Raw genomic sequence first — 19,077 nt, 5'->3', positions numbered from 1 at the left:
TTTTCTGATGTCGCATACTACCATCCGCCCTATACAAACTTCACTCATTTCGTACCTTTTTGGTACATTTTTTAGTACCGAAATGTACAAATTTCCAAACACTCTTAAAGACACCCAATTAAGGTTGCCATAGTGTACCTTAGTTCTAAAATTTAAAGATCTAGCTCAATTTACAAAGAATGTACCAAATAGTACCCATTGCGGTACTAAACATTCTATTGGGTTGCCCAAAAAGTAATTTCGGATTTTTTAAAAGAAAGTAAATGCATTTTTAATAAAACTTAGAATGAACATTAATCAAATATACTTTTTTTACACTTTTTTTCTAAAGCAAGCTAAAAGTAACAGCCGATAACTGACAGAAGAAAGAATGCAATAACAGAATCACAAGCTGTTTTTCATCGCCGACTATATGAAAAATCCACAATTACTTTTTGGGCAACCAATATTTCTTCCACTTCCTTTACCAAACCTTATTTTTTCGAGAAGCTCTTTAATTTGAACGTAATTCTAAGCCTTTTCGTTCGCCCTGGGAAAATATGTACCATTTCGTACTTGTTGGAGGCCACCGTAGCGCAGCGGTTAGCATGTCCGACTATGGCGAGACAATCAAAAAAATTTTCGGCGGTTGTTTTCCTCTCCTAATCAAGGCGACATTTGTGAGGTACTATGCCATGTAAAACTTCTCTCCAAAGAGGAGTCGCACGGCGGCACGCCGTTCATAGCACGCAACACATAGAAATATCCATTTCCGATCCTATAAAGTATATAAATTCTAGATCAGCGTAAAAATCAAAGACGATCTAGCCATGTACGTCCGTCTGTCTGTTGAAATCACGCTACAGTCTGGAAAAATAGAGATATTGAGCTGAAACTTTGCACAGATTCCTTTTTTCGCCCTTAAGCAGGTTAAGTTCGAATATGGGCTATATCGGATTATATCTTGATATAGCCCCCATATCGACCGACCCGACGATTTAGGGTCTTAGTCCCATAAAAGTCTATTTTTATTATCTGGTTTTGCTGAAATTTGGGACATTGAGTTGCGTTAGGTTCTTTGACAATTTTCTGCAATTTGGCCCAAACGGTCCAGATTTGAATATAGCTGCCATATAGACCGATCTCTCGATTTAAGGTTTTGGGACCATAAAGGCGCATTTATTGTCCGAAGTCGCCGAAATTTGGGACAATGAGGTAAGTTTGACAAATCGACACCTTTCTGCAATATGGCACAGATCGGTTCAGATTTGGATATAGCTGCCATATAGACCTATCCGCCGATTTAAGATCTTATGCTCATAAAAGGCACATTTAATGTCGGATGTCGCCAAAATTTGGGACTGTGAGTTGCGTTGGGTTCTTCGACATCCTTCTTTAATTTGGTCCAAATCGGTCCAAATTTTGATATAGCTGCCATATAGACCGATCCGCCGATTTAAGGTCTGGGGCCCATAAAAGGCGCATTTCTTGTCCGATTTTTTCGTAATTTCTGACAGTGAGTTGTGTTAGGCCCTACGATATCCTTCTTCAATTTGGCTGCGATGGGTCCAGATTTGGATATAGCTGCCATATAGACCTTTCCGCTGATTTAAGGTCTGGAGCCCATAAAAGGCGCATTTCTTGTCCGATTTTGCCGAAATTTGGGACAGCGAGTTGTGATAGGTACTTCGACATCCTTCTTCAATTTGGCTCAGATGGGTTCAGATTTGGATATAGCTGCCATATATACCTATCTCTCGATTTAAGGTATTGGCACCCTAAAAGCCACATTTATGATCCGATTTTGCTGAAATTTGGCACAGTGAGTTGTGTTAGGCGTCGTTTCGACATCCGTGTCGTATATGGTTCAGATCGGTCTATATTTGGCTACCAGAAAAACCAATATTTTGTTTTACAAAATTGAAAAATGACTTAGACCATATTTCGATATATTGGGTTGCCCAAAAAGTAATTGCGGATTTTTTTAAAGAAAGTAAATGAATTTTTAATAAAACTTAGAATGAACATTAATCAAATATACGTTTTTTACACATTTTTTCTAAAGCAAGCTAAAAGTAACAGCTGATAACTGACAGAAGAAAGAATGCAATTACAGAATCACAAGCTGTGAAAAAATTTGTCATCGCCGACTATATGAAAAATCCGCAATTACTTTTTGGGCAACCCAATAGCTGATGTGGGGTATAAATTATGCATTTTTCAACGGATTATGGCGAAAGGTGGTTTGCATGTATACCCGAGGTGGGGGGTATCCAAAGTTCGGCCCGGCCGAACATAACGGCTTTTTACTTATTTTTTTAAACGTTTTTAGATGTTCTCGCCACAATTCGAATCCTGAATTTTGGCAACATAAATGCTTTGGTTGACCCGTGGTTAAGGTTTTTAATATTAAAAACATAAAAATAAATATTTTTATATATTTCATATAATCAATAGATTTTTATTAATTTTTTTTTTACAATAAAACTTAAAACAAAAATAATAATAGTAAAATATAATAAAGCATGTACTACACATTTAACTATATCCAAATTCCAAACTAAAGGAGGTGGGAGCTTAAAAATAAACATAATTGAGTAATTCGTTGTTAAAATAGAGAATGTAAATATTTTAATAAAAGAAAAACGAGAAGGAAATCGAGGAATTTAGTTGATAATTTTAACAAGATAAGTTTAACAAGTTATAATGTAAAAAGAGACAAAAATAAGAATTTTTCCTAATTTTAGACAAAAATAGTTAGTTCAAATGGATTGACCAATCAAAGACCACCTAAAATAGTAAATTTTCAATATTAATGCTAAAAAGCTCCGTTAGATGGAGACACAAAAAATGAAGTGAAATTGAAGGAAGTGAATTTTTGGCGACATCTATGGAGAAATAATGCATAATCTAGCATCGAAAGGGTAAAGTTAATAAGGATTTTGTGTTTTGTCATTATTCGTCAAAAGTGATATAACTCAAAATCGAAAAAGTAAATGAAATAAACTAGAATATAAAAAAAATTACAGCTGGTCTATTTGCTACATGACATTCTTTTACGGATTTTTGCAATGTTTTGGAATTTTTATTATTTAAGTTATGCCACTTTTAAGGTAAATGAGCTTAGTGTTTAAAAAGAAATACCAACAAATCAATAGCTTGGTATCAAATGTTTATCAAAATTGGTTTAGCTTAGTAAGCCATCGCTTAGCCATGGCTCAATCGTTTGGTTTGTGTCTTTACTACAATTAAATGTTTAAGGCCAGTATGCAACTCAAACGAAATTTGCGTTGTCATAAGGAAACGTATTGAAATTTTCGATTTGCTTGGTGTTACGGGGTGACATTGAAAGCATTGGAAGAAAACTTTTGCTTTGCACCACGTATTGGATTTTTCTCTACAAAATAACGCTTGAGCTGCTTACTGGCCTTTAACAAAAAGTTTGAGAAAATAAAGTTAAAAGATTTATTATTGTTATCGATTGGGCTGCAAGGTCACAAAATGTTTTTTTTTTATTTGGGGGAAGAGAGGTTTTACTATTTTAACGATTTGTATGTACTGTAGGTATTTACTATAAACTAAACTAAAATTAAATAATAATTATTAAAAATAATATGCATATGTAATATTGTTTTCTTTGTTCTGTTTCATGTTTTCACCAAAGAAAACACACAAAAAGGAAAATGATTTTTGTTTTAAATAATAATAATTTTGTTTTTCTTTTTTTTTCATATATAAAGAAGTCAAATTAACACTGAGAAAAATTAAACTAAACTAGAGAATATACACAATAAATCATTTAGGTTTGCTGCTTGGTTTTATGTTTTTGTCTACATGCAAATATTTTTCATGTGGACCTCCTTTTGATTCTTTTGCAGTGGGTTCACTAAATACACATACATACATAATCAATTAATTAGTTAATTAATGCAAAAAAGGCCTTAATAATGCATTGCCTTGTTGTTGTTGTTGTTGCTGCTGATGTTTTAAAAGTTAAAAAAAAAATAAATTTCGAGAAGTCCTTCCTTTCTTATTAAGTTTATTGAGTGAGTGTGTATGGGTATCAGGTTGGTGGTTGTGTTGGTGCTGTCTGTGTTGTTTCTGTGTTTATGTGTGTGTTATGTTAGTTGCTTAAACATTTATTTCAAATCAGTCCTTTGTCCCGCCCGCAGCTTTGCTCTCGCATTTAGGTATTCTGGATTGACGTACTGTTTGTCGTCGTCATTATTTTCCAAATTTTGAAGGCGGGCTTGTTCATGCTTCTGAGCTCGTTCCATTATCACACGATTGAGTTCACTTTTAAGGCCAAAGGTGGGTGAGGGAGGCTGCTGATCCATATGATGCTGTTGCCGCTTCTCATAGGCTCGTTGCAATTCTGTTTTTTGGTTGAGAACGCTAATGCCCCTGGAAATAAAAATCAAAGAAAAATGTCAAGAAATGGAAATAACAAAAAAATAAAAAAAAAAAAAAAAACAAGAATAAACCGATCTAAACCATATATTGTACAACACGGATGTCGAAAATCCTAACAGAAGTCATTGTGTCAAATTTCAGAGAAAACGGATTATAAATGCGCCTTTTAGGGGCGCAAGACCTTAAATCGAGATATGGGTCTACATGGACCGATCTGAACCAAATTGAAGAAGAAGGTCGAAGGGCTTAACACAACTCACTGTATCACATTCCGGCGAAATCGGATAATAAATGCGCTTTTTATAGGCCCAAAACCTTAAATTGAGAGATCGGCCTATATGGCAGCTGAATCCAAATCTGGACCGATCTGAGCCAAATTGAGGAAGAATGTCAAAGGGCTTAACTTAACTCACTATTCCAAATTTCGTCGACATCGGACAATAAATAAGCCTTTTATGGGCCTAAGACCTTAAATCGAGAGGTCGGTCTATATGGCAGTTATATCCAAATCTGGATCAATCTGGGTCAAATTGAAAAAAAGTTCGATGTGCGGAACATAACTCACTGTTCCAAATTTCGGCGACATCGGACAATAAATGAGCATTTTATGGGCCCAAAATCTTAAATCAAGTGATCGGTCTATATGGCAGCTATATGCAAATCTTGATCGATCTAGGCCAAATTCAAGAATGATGTCGAAGGGCCTAACACAACTCACTGTCCCAAATTTCGGCGACATCGGACAATAAATGAGCATTTTATGGGCCCAAAGCCTTAAATCGGCGGATCGGTCTATATGGCAGCTATATGCAAATCTGGGCCGATCTGAGCCAAATTGAAGAAAGATGTCTTAGGGCCCAACACAACTCACTGTCCGAATTTCATCAAAATCGGATAATAAATGTGGCTTTTATGGGCCTAAGACCCTAAATCGGCGGATAGGTCTATATGGCAGCTATATACAAATCTGGCCCGATCTGAGCCAAATTGAGGGAGGATGTCGAAGGGCCTAACACAACTCACTGTCCCAAATTTCGGCGACATCGGACAATAAATGCGCTTTTTATGGGTCCAAAACCTTAAATCGAGAGACCGGTCTATATGCCAGCTGTATCCAAATCTGGACCGATCTGAGCCAAATTGAAGAAAGATGTCTTAGGGGCCAATACAACTCACTGTCCGAATTTCATCAAAATCGGATAATAAATGTGGCTTTTACGGGCCTAAGACCCTAAATCGGCGGATAGGTCTATATGGCAGCTATATACAAATCTGGCCCGATCTGAGCCAAATTGAGGGAGGATGTCGAAGGGCCTAACACAACTCACTGTCCCAAATTTCGGCGACATCGGACAATAAATGCGCTTTTTATGGGTCCAAAACCTTAAATCGAGAGATCGGTCTATATGGCAGTTATATCCAAATCTGGACCGATCATGGTCAAATTGAAGAAAGATGTCTAAGGGCCTAACACAACCCACTGTCCCGAATTTAAGCAAAATCGTATAATAAATGTGGCTTTTATGGGCCTAAGACCCTAAATCGGCGGATCGGTCTATATGACAGCTATACCCAAATCTGGCACGATCTGAGCCAAATTGAGGGAGGATGTCGAAGGCCCTAACATAATTCACTGTACCAAATTTTGGCAAAATCGGACAAAAAATGCTCCTTTTAGGGGCCTAAGACCCTAAATCGGAGGATCGGTCTATATGGCAGCTATATTCAAATCTAGACCGATCTGGTCCAAATTAAAGAAGGACGTCCAAGGGCCTAACACAACACACTATCCCAAATTTCAGCAAAACCAAATAATAAATGTGGCCCTTATGAGCCTAAGACCCTAAATCGGCGGATCGGTCTATATGGGGGCTATATCCAGATACAGTCCGATATAGCCCATCTACGAAATTAACGTGCTTATGGACAAAAAAAGAATCTGTGCAAAGTTTCCGCACAATATCTCTATTTTTCCAGACTGTAGCATGATTTTAACAGACAGACGGACGGACATGGCTAGATCGTCTTTGATTTTTACGCTGATCAAGAATTTATATACTTTATAGGATCGGAAATGGATATTTCGATGTGTTGCAAACGGAATGACAAAATGAATATACCCCCGGCCTTCGGTGGAGGGTATAAAAATTAGACGTTACAAATTGCCTTAAAGACCTTAGATTGGTATCCATTGCAGCTATCAATATCGAAATATGGACCGATTTAGACCGAATTCGGTAAGAATGTGAAGATGTGTAAAGGAAGAACGAGAAGAACGTTCTGCATGAAGTCCTTAAAAAAGTCGCGGTACCAAATTTCAGCGAAATGGGGTAATAAATGCGCAAGACATTAAAAATAGAAAAATTATCTGAGGTAGACCATATAACGACTCACTGTACGTCATTTCAATGAAATGACGGGCAAAGGGGCCTTTAAGGGACGATTTGTTAAGACGGTTAATCTGAATATCGTTACATGTGGGCCGATACTCTCATACAAGCTTTAACAACGATCAAATCTTTACAACGGTCAAGATTATATAGAAAAGGTACACACACCGGATTAATGAGTTCAAAAATCGAAAAATTTTAAACCAATAGAGGGGTAATTCTAAATCAATAGAGGCTACAGGATTTGGCCGTTGCAGAATATGGCAACTTGTACAACCAGAAGACAAAGCAAATAAAGAGCAATATTTGAAAGCCAGAGTCGTAGCCAGGGGTGGGGGCATCGGATCCGAACCCCCTTCCACCAAATTCTTATTCTTCTAATTTTAGCATGTACACATACCTATTATTGTTTTGTAGTTCTAATATGCCCCCCCCAAATAAAATATTGGCTACGTCCCTGATGGGAGTTATTTTTATATCTAATCGGATTCCTACGAAATTCATCAGTTATAAGAAGAGTCATAAGAAAACTAGTTTTAAATTATTGCAGTATAGTATATTTGACTTGGTCTGACCAAATCACCGCAGCATGTGGTAAAGCATAATCAATGATAAGAAATTTATGGGTCACCCAAGCATTTACTCCTCTAAATGTCAGAATACTTCAGGTAAAGGGCTACATTTTGTCAACAGTGCTCTACGATGCCGAAATCTTTGCGGGTTGTATTGTAGTCGCCAAAAGGAAGATCCAAACTACCTACAACAATGCAGTTCATTATGTGTTTAACCTAAGAAAGCTCAGTAGAGTGTCATCAAAATCAGTTTCTCATACGAATAATCCGTCTCTGGAACCAACTCCCAAATGTCATTCAAACCATTACCGACGCACAAAGTTTTAAAAACAACATCTTTTCACATTGCACACAACTGGATTAAGCATTACTTAATCCAAAGTTGCATCTATTTGCCAGAATTATTCTTCGCTTTATTTCAAAACTGGTGTCATTCGTTTCGATTATGGAGGTGCCGAGGTAGATAAAGTTGTTGTTCTCAAAGTTTTTGTTCCAAACTTTCTCCATTTTCTTTATCTGATCGGTTGTACAAGGCGGGAGTTGAAACCATCCATTTCATCTTATCTCCATTTACTGCCAGACCCATTTTCACTGGCTCTCTTTCGATTCTTTCAAAGGCTGCAGTTACTACTTCCGGTGACCGACCTGTGATGTCGATGTCGTCCACATAGACGAGTAGCATGTGTTCTCTTGTGATTAGTGTGCCATATCTATTCACATCTGCATCTCGTATAACCTTCTCCAGCAGGATATTAAAGAGATCACACGATAGGCTGTCTCCTTGTCTGAAACCTCGTTTGGTATTAAATGGTTTGGAGAGATTCCATCCTATTATTACGGAGCAACGTGTATCAGCAAATGTCATCCTGCAGAGTCTTATTAATATCAAACCCAGACTTGGCTTGAAATACCTTTGAAGGTATAGAGGTATCGTAAGCGGCTTAGAAGTCAACAAAGTGATGGTTGGTGTTGATTTGTCCTTCTCGGGTCTTTTCCAGGATTTGGCGCAGTGTGAATATCTGGTCTAGGGTGAATTCACCCGGTCTAAAGCCGCATTGATAGAGCCCAATTATCTCATTGACTTTAGGTTTTAATCCTTCACGCAGTACGCTCGAGAGTATCTTGTATGCGATGGGGAGGAGACTTATTCCTCGGTAGTTGGCTCATTCCGTCTTGTCTCCTTCCTTGTGTACGGGACATAGTATGCTGAGGTTCTAATCATACGTCCTTCTAGCCAGATTGTGCAGATAAGCTAATGCATACGCCTTATCAGCCTTATCAGCATCTCGAGTTCTGCGGGTAACCCGTCGGCTCCTGCTGCCTATATGCTAAGGCTACAATCATCGGGTATGTGTTCTTCTAGCCAGATTGTGCAGATAAGCTGATGCATACGCGTTTTCAGCGTGTCGCCTCCGGTCTTAAATAGTTCAGCGGGTAACCCGTCGGCTCCTGCTGCCTGTATGCTAAGGTTCCAATCATCGGGTATACGTTCTTCTAGCCAGATTGTGCAGATAAGCTGATGCATACGCCTTATCAGCCTTATCAGCATCTCGAGTTCTGCGGGTAACCCGTCGGCTCCTGCTGCCTATATGCTAAGGTTCCAATCATCGGGTATGTGTTCTTCCAGCCAGATTGTGCAGATAAGCTGATGCATACGCGTTTTCAGCGTGTCGCCTCCGGTCTTAAATAGTTCAGCGGGTAACCCGTCGGCTCCTGATGCCTTGTTGTTCTTCAGTCGGGTCACTGCTACTTGGACCTCATTCTCACTAGGAGGTAAACATTCAATACCATCGTCAGGGATTAGTTCTGCGGTATCGTCTTCTCCGCCTTTGTCGGACACTAGCTGTTGGGTAAAATATTCCTTCCATATCCTCAGCATGCTAACTGTGTCAGTTAAAAGATTTCCTTCTTTGTCTCTGCAGGAGGATGTGCCTGCACCAAAGCCATCGGTTTGATGTTTAATTCTTTGGTAGAATTCCCAGACTTTATTCTGACTACTGAACATCTCAATTCGCTCACACTCAGCGCGTGATCCATTTGGTTCCTCATGTTTTGATTGGGTGACAGCTATGTGGCTTTTAAAGGACGTTATCTCGTGGAGGCTAAAATTTCCGATTTTTGGACCAAAGATGTCTTCCTTTGAAAATCTCCCAGAACGATTTTGATATGGGCAGGGGCAGCGATCGTTTTCTCTCTCTAGGTGCTCGTCCTTGTCTTTCGTCGGTGCAAGGGCACAAATAAGGCTGATGTTGTAGAATTTGCCTTTTATGCGGATTGTGGCTAGCTTCTCATCTACCGGAATAAAGCTCGAGATATGGTGTTTCAGTCTTCGACTAACCGCAAATGCACAGCCAAATTCATGCCTCGTGTTATGGCAGCTATTGTATAATTAGTCACCGTTTGGTGTTGTAGTGAAGTTATTCCCGGTTCATCGCACTTCCTGTAGGGCGGTAATATCTGTCTTGTACTTCTCCAATACATCAGCCAGCGCGTATACTGCACCTTCTGTATAAAGAGTGCGCACATTCAAGGTGCAAATCCGCAAATCATAGTAATTTTTTCGTTTGCGTGGGTCAAAAACGTTAGGGGGGTCCGTTTTTATACCCTTCACCATGGGATGGGGATATACTAAATTCGTCATTCTGTTTGTAACTCCTCGAAATATTCGTCGAAGACCCCACAAAGTATATATTTTCTTGATCGAGATGACATTTTAAGTCGATCTAGTCATGTCCGTCCGTCTTCCCGTCTGTCTGTCGAAAGCATGCTAACTTTCGAAGGAGTAAAGCTAGCCGTTTGGAATTTGGCACAAATACTTCTCACAAGTGTAGGTCGGTTGGGATTGTAAATGGCCTATATTGGTCCATGTTTTGATATAGCTGCCATATAAACCGATCTTGGATCCTAACTTCTTGAGTCAATAGAGCTGTCATATAAACCTATCTGGGGTCTTGACTTCTTAAGCCGCTAGAGGGCGCAGTTCTCATCCGATTTGGCTGAAATTTTGCATGAGGTGTTTTGTTATGACTTCCAATAACTGTGCGGATTATGGTTGATATCGGTCCATAAACTGATATAGCTGTCATATAAACCAATATGGGGTCTTGACTTCTAAAGCCTCTAGAGGGCGCACTTCTCATCCGATTTGGCTGAAATTTTGCACCTAGTGTTTTGTTATCACTACCAATAATTGTGCTGAGTATGGTTGAAATCGGTCCATAACCTGATATAGCTGTCATATAAACCTATATGGGGTTTTGACTTCTTGAGCGTCTAGAGGACGCAATTCCTATCCGATTTGATTGAAATTTTGCATGAGGTGGTTTGTTAAGATTTCCATCAACTGTGCCAAATATGGTTCAAATCGATTAATAACCTGATATAGCTGCCATTTAAACCGATCTGGGATCTTGACTTCTAGAGCCTCTAGAGGGCGCAATTCTCATCCGATTTTGCTGAAATTTTGCACCTAGTGTTTTGTTATCACTTTCAATAATTGTGCTAAGTATGGCGTAAATCGGTATAGAACCTGATATAGCTGTCATATAAACCGATCAGGGATCTTGACTTCTTAAGCCTCCAGAGGGCGTAATTATTTTCCGATTTGGCTGAAATTTTGTACAACGGCTTCTCCCATGACCTTCAACATACATGTTAAATATGGTCCTAATCGGTCTCTATAATGATAAAGCTCCCATATAAACCGATCTCCCGATTTTACTTCTCGATCCTCTAGAGGTCGCAATTCTTATGCGATTTGGCTGAAAGTTTGCACAATGACTTCTACCATGGTTTCCAACATCCAATTTGATTATGGTAGGAATCGGTCTATAACCTGATTTAGTTCCGAAGCATAGCAATTCTTATCTATTAGGTTGCCCAAAAATTAATTGCGGATTTTTCATATAGTCGGCGTTGACAAATTTTTTCACAGCTTGTGACTCTGTAATTGCATTTTTTCTTCTTTCAGTTATCAGCTGTTACTTTTAGCTTACTTTAGAAAAAAGTGTAAAAAAAGTATATTTGATTAAAGTTCATTCTAAGTTTTATTAAAAATGCATTTACTTTCTTTTAAAAAATCCGCAATTACTTTTTGGGCAACCCAATATTATCATTTTTTTGCTTATAGAGAGGTACCAGGCAAAGAACTTGACAAATCCGATCCATGGTGGAGGGTATATAAGATTCGACACGGTAGAACTTTGCACGCTTTTACTTGTTTTTTTTATAATTTTTGTAATCCACCCCCATGATTTGGCTTAGCTTCCCGGAAGATTCATGGTGGTGGATTCATACCAAACTTCGACCCAGTCAATTTTAATGCCGTTTTATTAGTTTCTTATCCTTACTCTAGGCTTCAAAATTTAAATTTTTCTCATATTTCATCATGGTAGCCTAAAGCTCTTCTAAGTTCACTTTTCTTTCTTAATTTCAGTTTGCCAAAAAATCAGAAACTTTCATCGTCTACTTACATTTTTGTGTTGAATTTTAACTCTCGATGCAATTGTTTGCGATCCGTTGATGTCAGACAGGGATTGATCAGCTTCTTGGGCAATATCAAGCCATTGGCATCTGTTTGTACTCCAGGCGGTGGAGGTGGTGGCGGCGTGGGCATCATCATCTTGGCTGCTAATTTCTCTCTTATATCACAACCGTTCGCTAGCCCGTCAACTTCGATTCTGCTGTGCCTTTGAAAGTCTTCACTTGCAAAACCTTCAACGATCGGCACCGTAGTTGGTGGTGGCGGCGGCAGCTGCTGCTGTTGTTGTTGTTGCTCAGAATCTGCTGAAAACGAAAAAAAAAACAGCGAAGAGGAGACAAACAAATCATTCAACAAATCAACACAATAAATGCCAAAGAGAAAATCATAGAACCGACAGCGGTCCAAAAAACAAAAAAACAAAAAAAAAACCAAAAACGCTAAAGATAAAAATTCATAATAATAAGTTATGATGATGTCTATTAACAGCAGCGATTGAAGCCAAACGAAATGAAGACAAATCCGATGACAAATGATCTTTCTTTTGCTGATTTCACAAAAATAAAAACCTAAAACTGTAAATACTTCAAGACTCTGTAAAAGTGGCCAATATGCTTAAACCCCCCACTGGGACAGACTGCCAAACTACACAAAGGCCGTATGGTTTAACTGTAATGGCAGAATGGAAGACTTTAAAATGTTTCAATACTGAAAACTGAAGACAGAAAGACAGACAGACATTTAGTTTATGCTAATGCGATAACATTATCGCCTCCAGTCAATGAAAGCGGCATCCCTTCCCCCTCCACCAAAAAATAAAAAAAATAGTTGAATCCCTACTGTCATTGTCATTGGGCAAAATTATCTACGCCAATGGTATCAAATTAAAATAAAAGACAGATTAATGAGCATAGCCGCTGACAAAACAGGCAAAATTTGCATTTTTTTGTCATGTGCCAGCAGTTGTTTAGATAAACGGCCAGTTACCCTTAAATAGAGGCCTAAGAAACCCTATGACAAGATACAAGAATCACAAGTACGCAAAAAAATATGATATGACGAATTCAAATTCGACATTTAAATTTGCATGAATTGGGTTTGTTGATAATTTAATTCAACCCCAAGTTGTTTGAAGCTCGGACATATTTAACGGGCTAGCCATATTAGAAAATAGGGAAGGAAGACATTTTTGGTCCAACAGTCGGAAAGTTTAGCCTCCACAAGATAACGTTCAGTAATGGGTTGAGGCTGATAGATTTCGCCGCGGCAAAAAACATGGTAGTTAGTAGCACCAGATTTCAACATAAAAATATCCACAAAGCCACATGGCTGTCACCCGATCAAAACACGAGAAACCAAATTGATCACGTTGTGATAGATGGAAGGCATTCATCCAGCGTGTTAGATGTACGATCGATCCGTGGAGCGAATATAGACTCGGATCATTACCTTGTTGCAGCAAAGGTTCGCACCCGTTTGAACATGGCGAGGAAAGTACGATCTGACACTGCACGGAAGCTGGACATGGAAAAGCTGCAGACACAACAAATGGCAGCGGCTTACTCCACTCGACTGACCCAATTGCTTAATGAAAGCACTCCATGTTCCGATGATATAATGCCGCAGTGGCACTCATGGAAAATGCCGCGAAATCCGTACTTGGGTACCGAAAGCCTCCCCCCAAAAAAACCATGGTACGACCAAGAGTGTCGAGATGCAACTGAAGCCAAGAATGCAGCATATAGAGCAACCCTGCAATCAGTAGCAACGCGCCAGATGAAGGAGAGGTATCGGAAGAAAAGGAGAGAGAAGAAACATCTATTCCGCAGAAAGAAAAAGGAAATGGAAAAAAGTGAGTGCGAGCGAATTGAGATGTACAGGAGTCAGAATGAAGTCCGGAAATTCTACCAAAGAATTAAACACCAAACCGATGGCTTTAGTGCAGGCACATCCTCCTGCAGAGACAAAGAAGGAAATCTGGTAACTGACACAGACAACATGCTAAGGATATGGAAAGAACATTTTACCCAACTGCTAGTGTCCAATGTTGGCGGCGAAGAGGATACCGCAGAACCAATCCCTGATGATGGTATAGAATGTTTACCTGCTAGTCAGAATGAGGTCCAAGTAGCAGTAACCCGACTAAAGAACAACACTGCAGCAGGAGCCGACGGGTTACCCGCTGAACTATTTAATACCGGAGGCGACACGCTGATAAGGCGTATGCATCAGCTTATCGGCACAATCTGCCTAGAAGAACACATACCCGATGATTGCAACCTTAGCATATAGGCAACAGGAGCCGACGGGTTACCCGCTGAACTATTTAAGACCGGAAGCGACACGCTGATAAGGCGTATGCATCAGCTTATCTGCACAATCTGGCTAGAAGAACACATACCCGATGATTGGAACCTTAGCATTTAGGCAGCAGGAGCCGACGGGTTACCCGCTGAACTATTTAAGACCGGAAGCGACACGCTGATAAGGCGTATGCATCAGCTTATCAGCACAATCTGCCTAGAAGAACACATACCCAATGATTGCAACCTTAGCATATAGGCAGCAGGAGCCGACGGGTTACCCGCTGAACTATTTAAGACCGGAAGCGACACGCTGACAAGACGTATGCATCAGCTTATCTGCACAATCTGGCTAGAATAACGCATACCCGATGATTAGAACCTCAGCATACTATGTCCCGTACACAAGGAAGGAGACAAGACGGAATGTGCCAACTACCGAGGAATAAGTCTCCTTCCCATAGCAGGCAAGATACTTTCGAGCGTATTGCGTGAAGGACTAAAACCTAAAGCTATGAGATAATTGGGTCCTATCAATGCGGCTTTAGACCAGGTAAATCCACCCTAGACCAGATATTCACACTGCGAACTGAGGCCACCTCTCGACCGACGACGACTACACTTTACAAGACACTGATACTACCCGTGCTGTTATGTGGTTCTGAAGCATGGGTGCTTGTGAAAACAGATGAGGCAGTACTTGGAGTATTTGAGAGAAAGGTTTTTCGTAAAATATATGGACCAGTTTGAGTTAACGGAGAATATAGGCGACGTATGAACCGCGAGCTGTATGAGCTGTATGACGACGATAGCATAGTTACACGCATCAAAATACAACGGCTGCATGGGCTAGGTCATCTTGTCAGAATGGATGAAGAAGCTCCAGCAAAGAAGTCTTTTGAAGGCAAACACGGTGGTATACGCAAACCGGGAAGACCAAAAGCCCGATGGAAAGATCAAGTTGTGGGAGACACCTCGAAACTTGGTGTCAGAGGTTTTAGAATGAGCGCAGAAGATCGAGGCGCTTGGAACGCTATTCTACGTTCGGCTAGTGGAAGAAATATTCTGTCATAGTTAATTAAAGTAAGTAAGCCATATTAGTTAAGTGTTACCCAGTTAACATAGTGGTTGAGAGTTTAAATTGCTACTTTTTGAAAAAGTTGCAAATAAAGATAATCTTCAGAAATAAATGGCCCACTGTGCCGAATCAATCAATCAATCAATCAATTATTCCTGCCAAGATCACTAATGGTGATTTCGAATGTGCAACAAAGTGTAGCATCCACATGTTCCATTGAAAACGAAATTTTGTGTTCGTTTGTCCATAAATATGTAACCCCATCACCGGGTGTAGTGTTCGCTTATAATGGTGTTGCCTACAGAGAGCGGAAAAATGTTGCACTGCATACAACGCACCAAGTCTACGGTGGAGAATATCGCACTTAAAATGGCACAAAAAGAGCAGCAAAATATTAAAAATAACCAATAAGGAAAGACAAAAGTCGGGCGGTGCTGACTTTATAATGCCCTACACATCTTATATAAAAAAAATAAATTAGTGTTTGTTTGTAGGTTTGTTTGTTTGTGTGTTCCTTATAGACTCAGAAATGGCTCAACCTATTTTCTTGAAATTTTCACTGATGGTGCATAATGAACCAATACATTTTTTGATATCTGAAGGGGGAGAGGACCCTCCCCTTTACCCTAATTTTCAAAAAACACCAGATCTCGGAGATGGGTCATGCAATTTAAGCGAAATTTTGTGTGATCTCCTATAGTAACCTACAAAAAAAAATTTGGTTTCCAAATTTCGGATGGGGTACCTAGAGGGGGGGGGGGGGGGGGAGGAGAAGGGGAACGTCCCACCCCAAAACCTACCAAATATATATATATACGCCAATCACAACAATATGGGACTCAAATGAAAGGTATTTAAGATTAGAAAACGAATCTGATATGCAATTGTCGGACCAAGTGTTTTGGGGGACCACCCCAACCCCCAGAAACACCCCTAAATGGGACATATTTACCGGCCATGGCAATATGGGACTCAAATAAAAGGTATTTGCGAGTAAAATAAGAATCTGGTAACCAAATTTGGGACAAAGTTTCTGGGGGTCCACCCCTTCCCCAAAACACCCCACAAACAGGACTTATTTACTGACCATGGCAATATGGGGCTTAAATTAAAGGTATTTGAGTGTTCAATATGTGGGACCAAGGGCCGCCCATCCCCGAGAACATCCCCCACAAAAGACAAATTCACGACCATAGCAATATGGGGCTCAAATGAAAGGTCTTTGGAAGTAAGGCACAAATCTGATATCAATGTTCGGGAGAAGTGTCTGTGGGGCCACCCCACCCCCATAACACCAACCAAATAGGAAGTATTTGCTGAACATTGCAATATGAGGCTCAAATAAGAGGTATTTTAGAGTAGAACACGAATCTGAAGCCAAGTCAGTGGCAGCCCCACTTGAGGGTTGTATACCCCTCAAAACCGGTCATAATTGCCGACTATGGAAAAATGGAGCTCAATTGAAGGGTATTTGGGAGTAGACCATGAATCTGACATCAACCATTATACTAACTGTCTAGGGGACGTCCCACCACCATAACAACCCCCAAGTAGGACTTATTTACTCACCAAGACCATTTGGGTCTTCAAGACAGTGGAGCTCGATATTATATAGTTTTTAGGGCCCATACCCAAAACCGGACATATTTGCTGGCTTTTTAAATAAGAGGTTTAAGTGAATGGTATTTGAGATTAGAAAACGAATTTGATAACCAATTTAGAGGCCAATGCCAATATAGGGTTCAAATATATGAGAATAGAGCACGTTGCTGATGTATTTTCAGGGCTTAGTGACTCCCCAAAACACCCCTAAATAGGGCATATTTACCGACCATGTCAATGTGAGGCCTAAATGAAAGGAGTTGGGGGGTAGAGCAAGAATTTATACCCACTTTCGGGAACAATTTCCCAAAATACCCCACAAACAGCAATTTTTTACTGACCATCGCAATATGGGGCTCAAATAAAGGTATTTGGGAGTAGAATACGAATTTGATATCCAAGTGTGGGACCATGTATTTAGGCAAACACCACCCAAAGGGTAAAAATTTTTCGGGCAAGCCAATATGTGGCTCAAATGAAAGGTATTTAAGATTAGAAAACGAATTCGATAACCAATTTTGGGACCATGTGTTTTGGGGGACGCCTCATTAAAAAAATGGAATTTGAGAGAAGAGCACGGTGCTGATATTCTTTCAGCGCTAAGTGTCTGTGGGACCGCCTCACCCCCGAAAACACCCCTAAATCGGACAACATGAGAATATCGGGCTGAAATAAAGTATTTTAAGAGTGGAGTACACCTTACATCCAAACTTAAATTCGTAGACCAATAAAGATCATATGGGATTCAGATAAAGGCACTTATATTGTTAAACTGCTAGTCAAGCGATATACTATTATCGTAGCATGGTATTTCACTAAAAGCTCTCTAATTATATAAAGTAAAAGAAGGCGCAGCGGAACGGGCGCAGTCCAGCTAGTACCCTATAAATACAAAGTGAGATCTATATATAATTCTGAAACAATTTTGATGAACTTCATCGGATGTATACTTCAGGAAGTTCTACGTGCAACAGCAAAGTGGGCTACCGAAAGTGATCTAGGTATAAATCCGTGCAAGACAGAAGTGGTTTTCTTAAGCAGGAGATACAAGTTGCCTACAGTGGAGCCTCTCTTCTTGTGTGCATAGAATGTTCCATTTACAGAAAGCACAAATACCTGGGTGTTTTGCTGGGCAGGAAATTTAACTTCAAATCCAACATTTTGGAAAGGCCAAGAAAGGCAACTCTGGCCATATACCCCTGCAAGAGAGCCATTGGTAAAAGTTGGGGGATTTAGACCGAGTGACATGCATTGGGTATATACTGCAGTTGTCAGACCTATAATGCTATATAGTGTTGTGGTTTGGTGGACGGCGCTTCAAAAGTCCACATGCTGTTCAATATTCAAACGGATCCAAAGGATGGCTTGTTTGTGCATCACAGCCGCACTGAGGACGACACCTTTTGATGCACTGAAGTTAATGCTACATGTAATGCCTCTGGACATTGTGGCTAGACAAATTGCTGCGACCACTGCCGTGAGGCTAAGGGAACTTTTTCTTTGGTCATATGGCGGCTAATAATAATGAATAATAGGTGGGCTGGACTGTAGGTGGTTAACGCATTCACAAAGTTACCAATCGACACGAGTACCCCACACCAATTATACCCAGTTATATTTCAGTATTTTTATACCCTCCACCATAGGATGGGGGTATACTTAATTCGTCATTCTGTTTGTAACTCCTCGAAATATTCGTCTAAGACCCCATAAAGTATATATATTCTTGATCGTCATGACATTTTCAGTCGAACTAGCCATGTCCGTTCGTTCCTCCGTCCGTCCGTCTGTCTGTCGAAAGTATGCAAGCTTTCGAAGGAGTAAAGTTAGCCGCTTGAGATTTTGCACAAATACTTCTTGTTAGTGAACGTCGGTTGGGATTGTAAATGGGCTATATCGGTCCACGTTTTGATATAGCTGCCATATAAACCGATCTGGGATTTTGACTTCTTGAACCGCTAGAGGGTACAAATCTTAACCGATTTGGATGAAATTTTGTATGAGGTGTTTTATTATGACTTCCAACAACTGCGTTGAGTATGATTGACATCGGTCCGTAACCAGATATAGCTGTCATATAAACCCATCTGGGGTCTTGACTTCTTGAGCCCCTATAGGGCACAATTATTATCCGATTAAACTGAAATTTTGCATGAGGTGTTCTATTATGACTTTCAATAACTGTGCTGAGTATGATTGACATCGGTCCATAACCTGATATAGCTGTCATATAAATTTATCTGGGGTCTTGACTTCTTAA

At 39.9% G+C, this 19,077-nt stretch overlaps 1 protein-coding gene across 2 annotated transcripts in view; it reads right to left on the bottom strand.

The window, feature by feature from the left end:
- Positions 1–4,051: 4,051 nt before the first annotated feature.
- LOC106096332 (protein FAM107B) overlaps positions 4,052–19,077 on the bottom strand; it is a 31,608-nt gene continuing 16,582 nt past the window's right edge. Inside the window, exons 2-3 of one of the 2 annotated variants that reach the window (XM_013264028.2) lie at positions 11,827–12,139; positions 4,052–4,383 (exon numbers count right to left, since the gene is read on the bottom strand). In XM_013264028.2, the coding sequence (XP_013119482.2) occupies positions 4,119–4,383; positions 11,827–12,139 (578 nt within the window). In that variant the 3' untranslated portion in view covers positions 4,052–4,118. The remainder of the gene's footprint in view (positions 4,384–11,826; positions 12,140–19,077) is intronic. The other variant, XM_013264029.2, reaches the window with a different exon arrangement.

This window comes from Stomoxys calcitrans, chromosome 3, assembly GCF_963082655.1.
Source record: "Stomoxys calcitrans chromosome 3, idStoCalc2.1, whole genome shotgun sequence".
NCBI classification, from domain to species: Eukaryota; Metazoa; Arthropoda; class Insecta; order Diptera; family Muscidae; genus Stomoxys; species Stomoxys calcitrans.
This window is presented reverse-complemented; position numbering and strand designations above follow the sequence as displayed.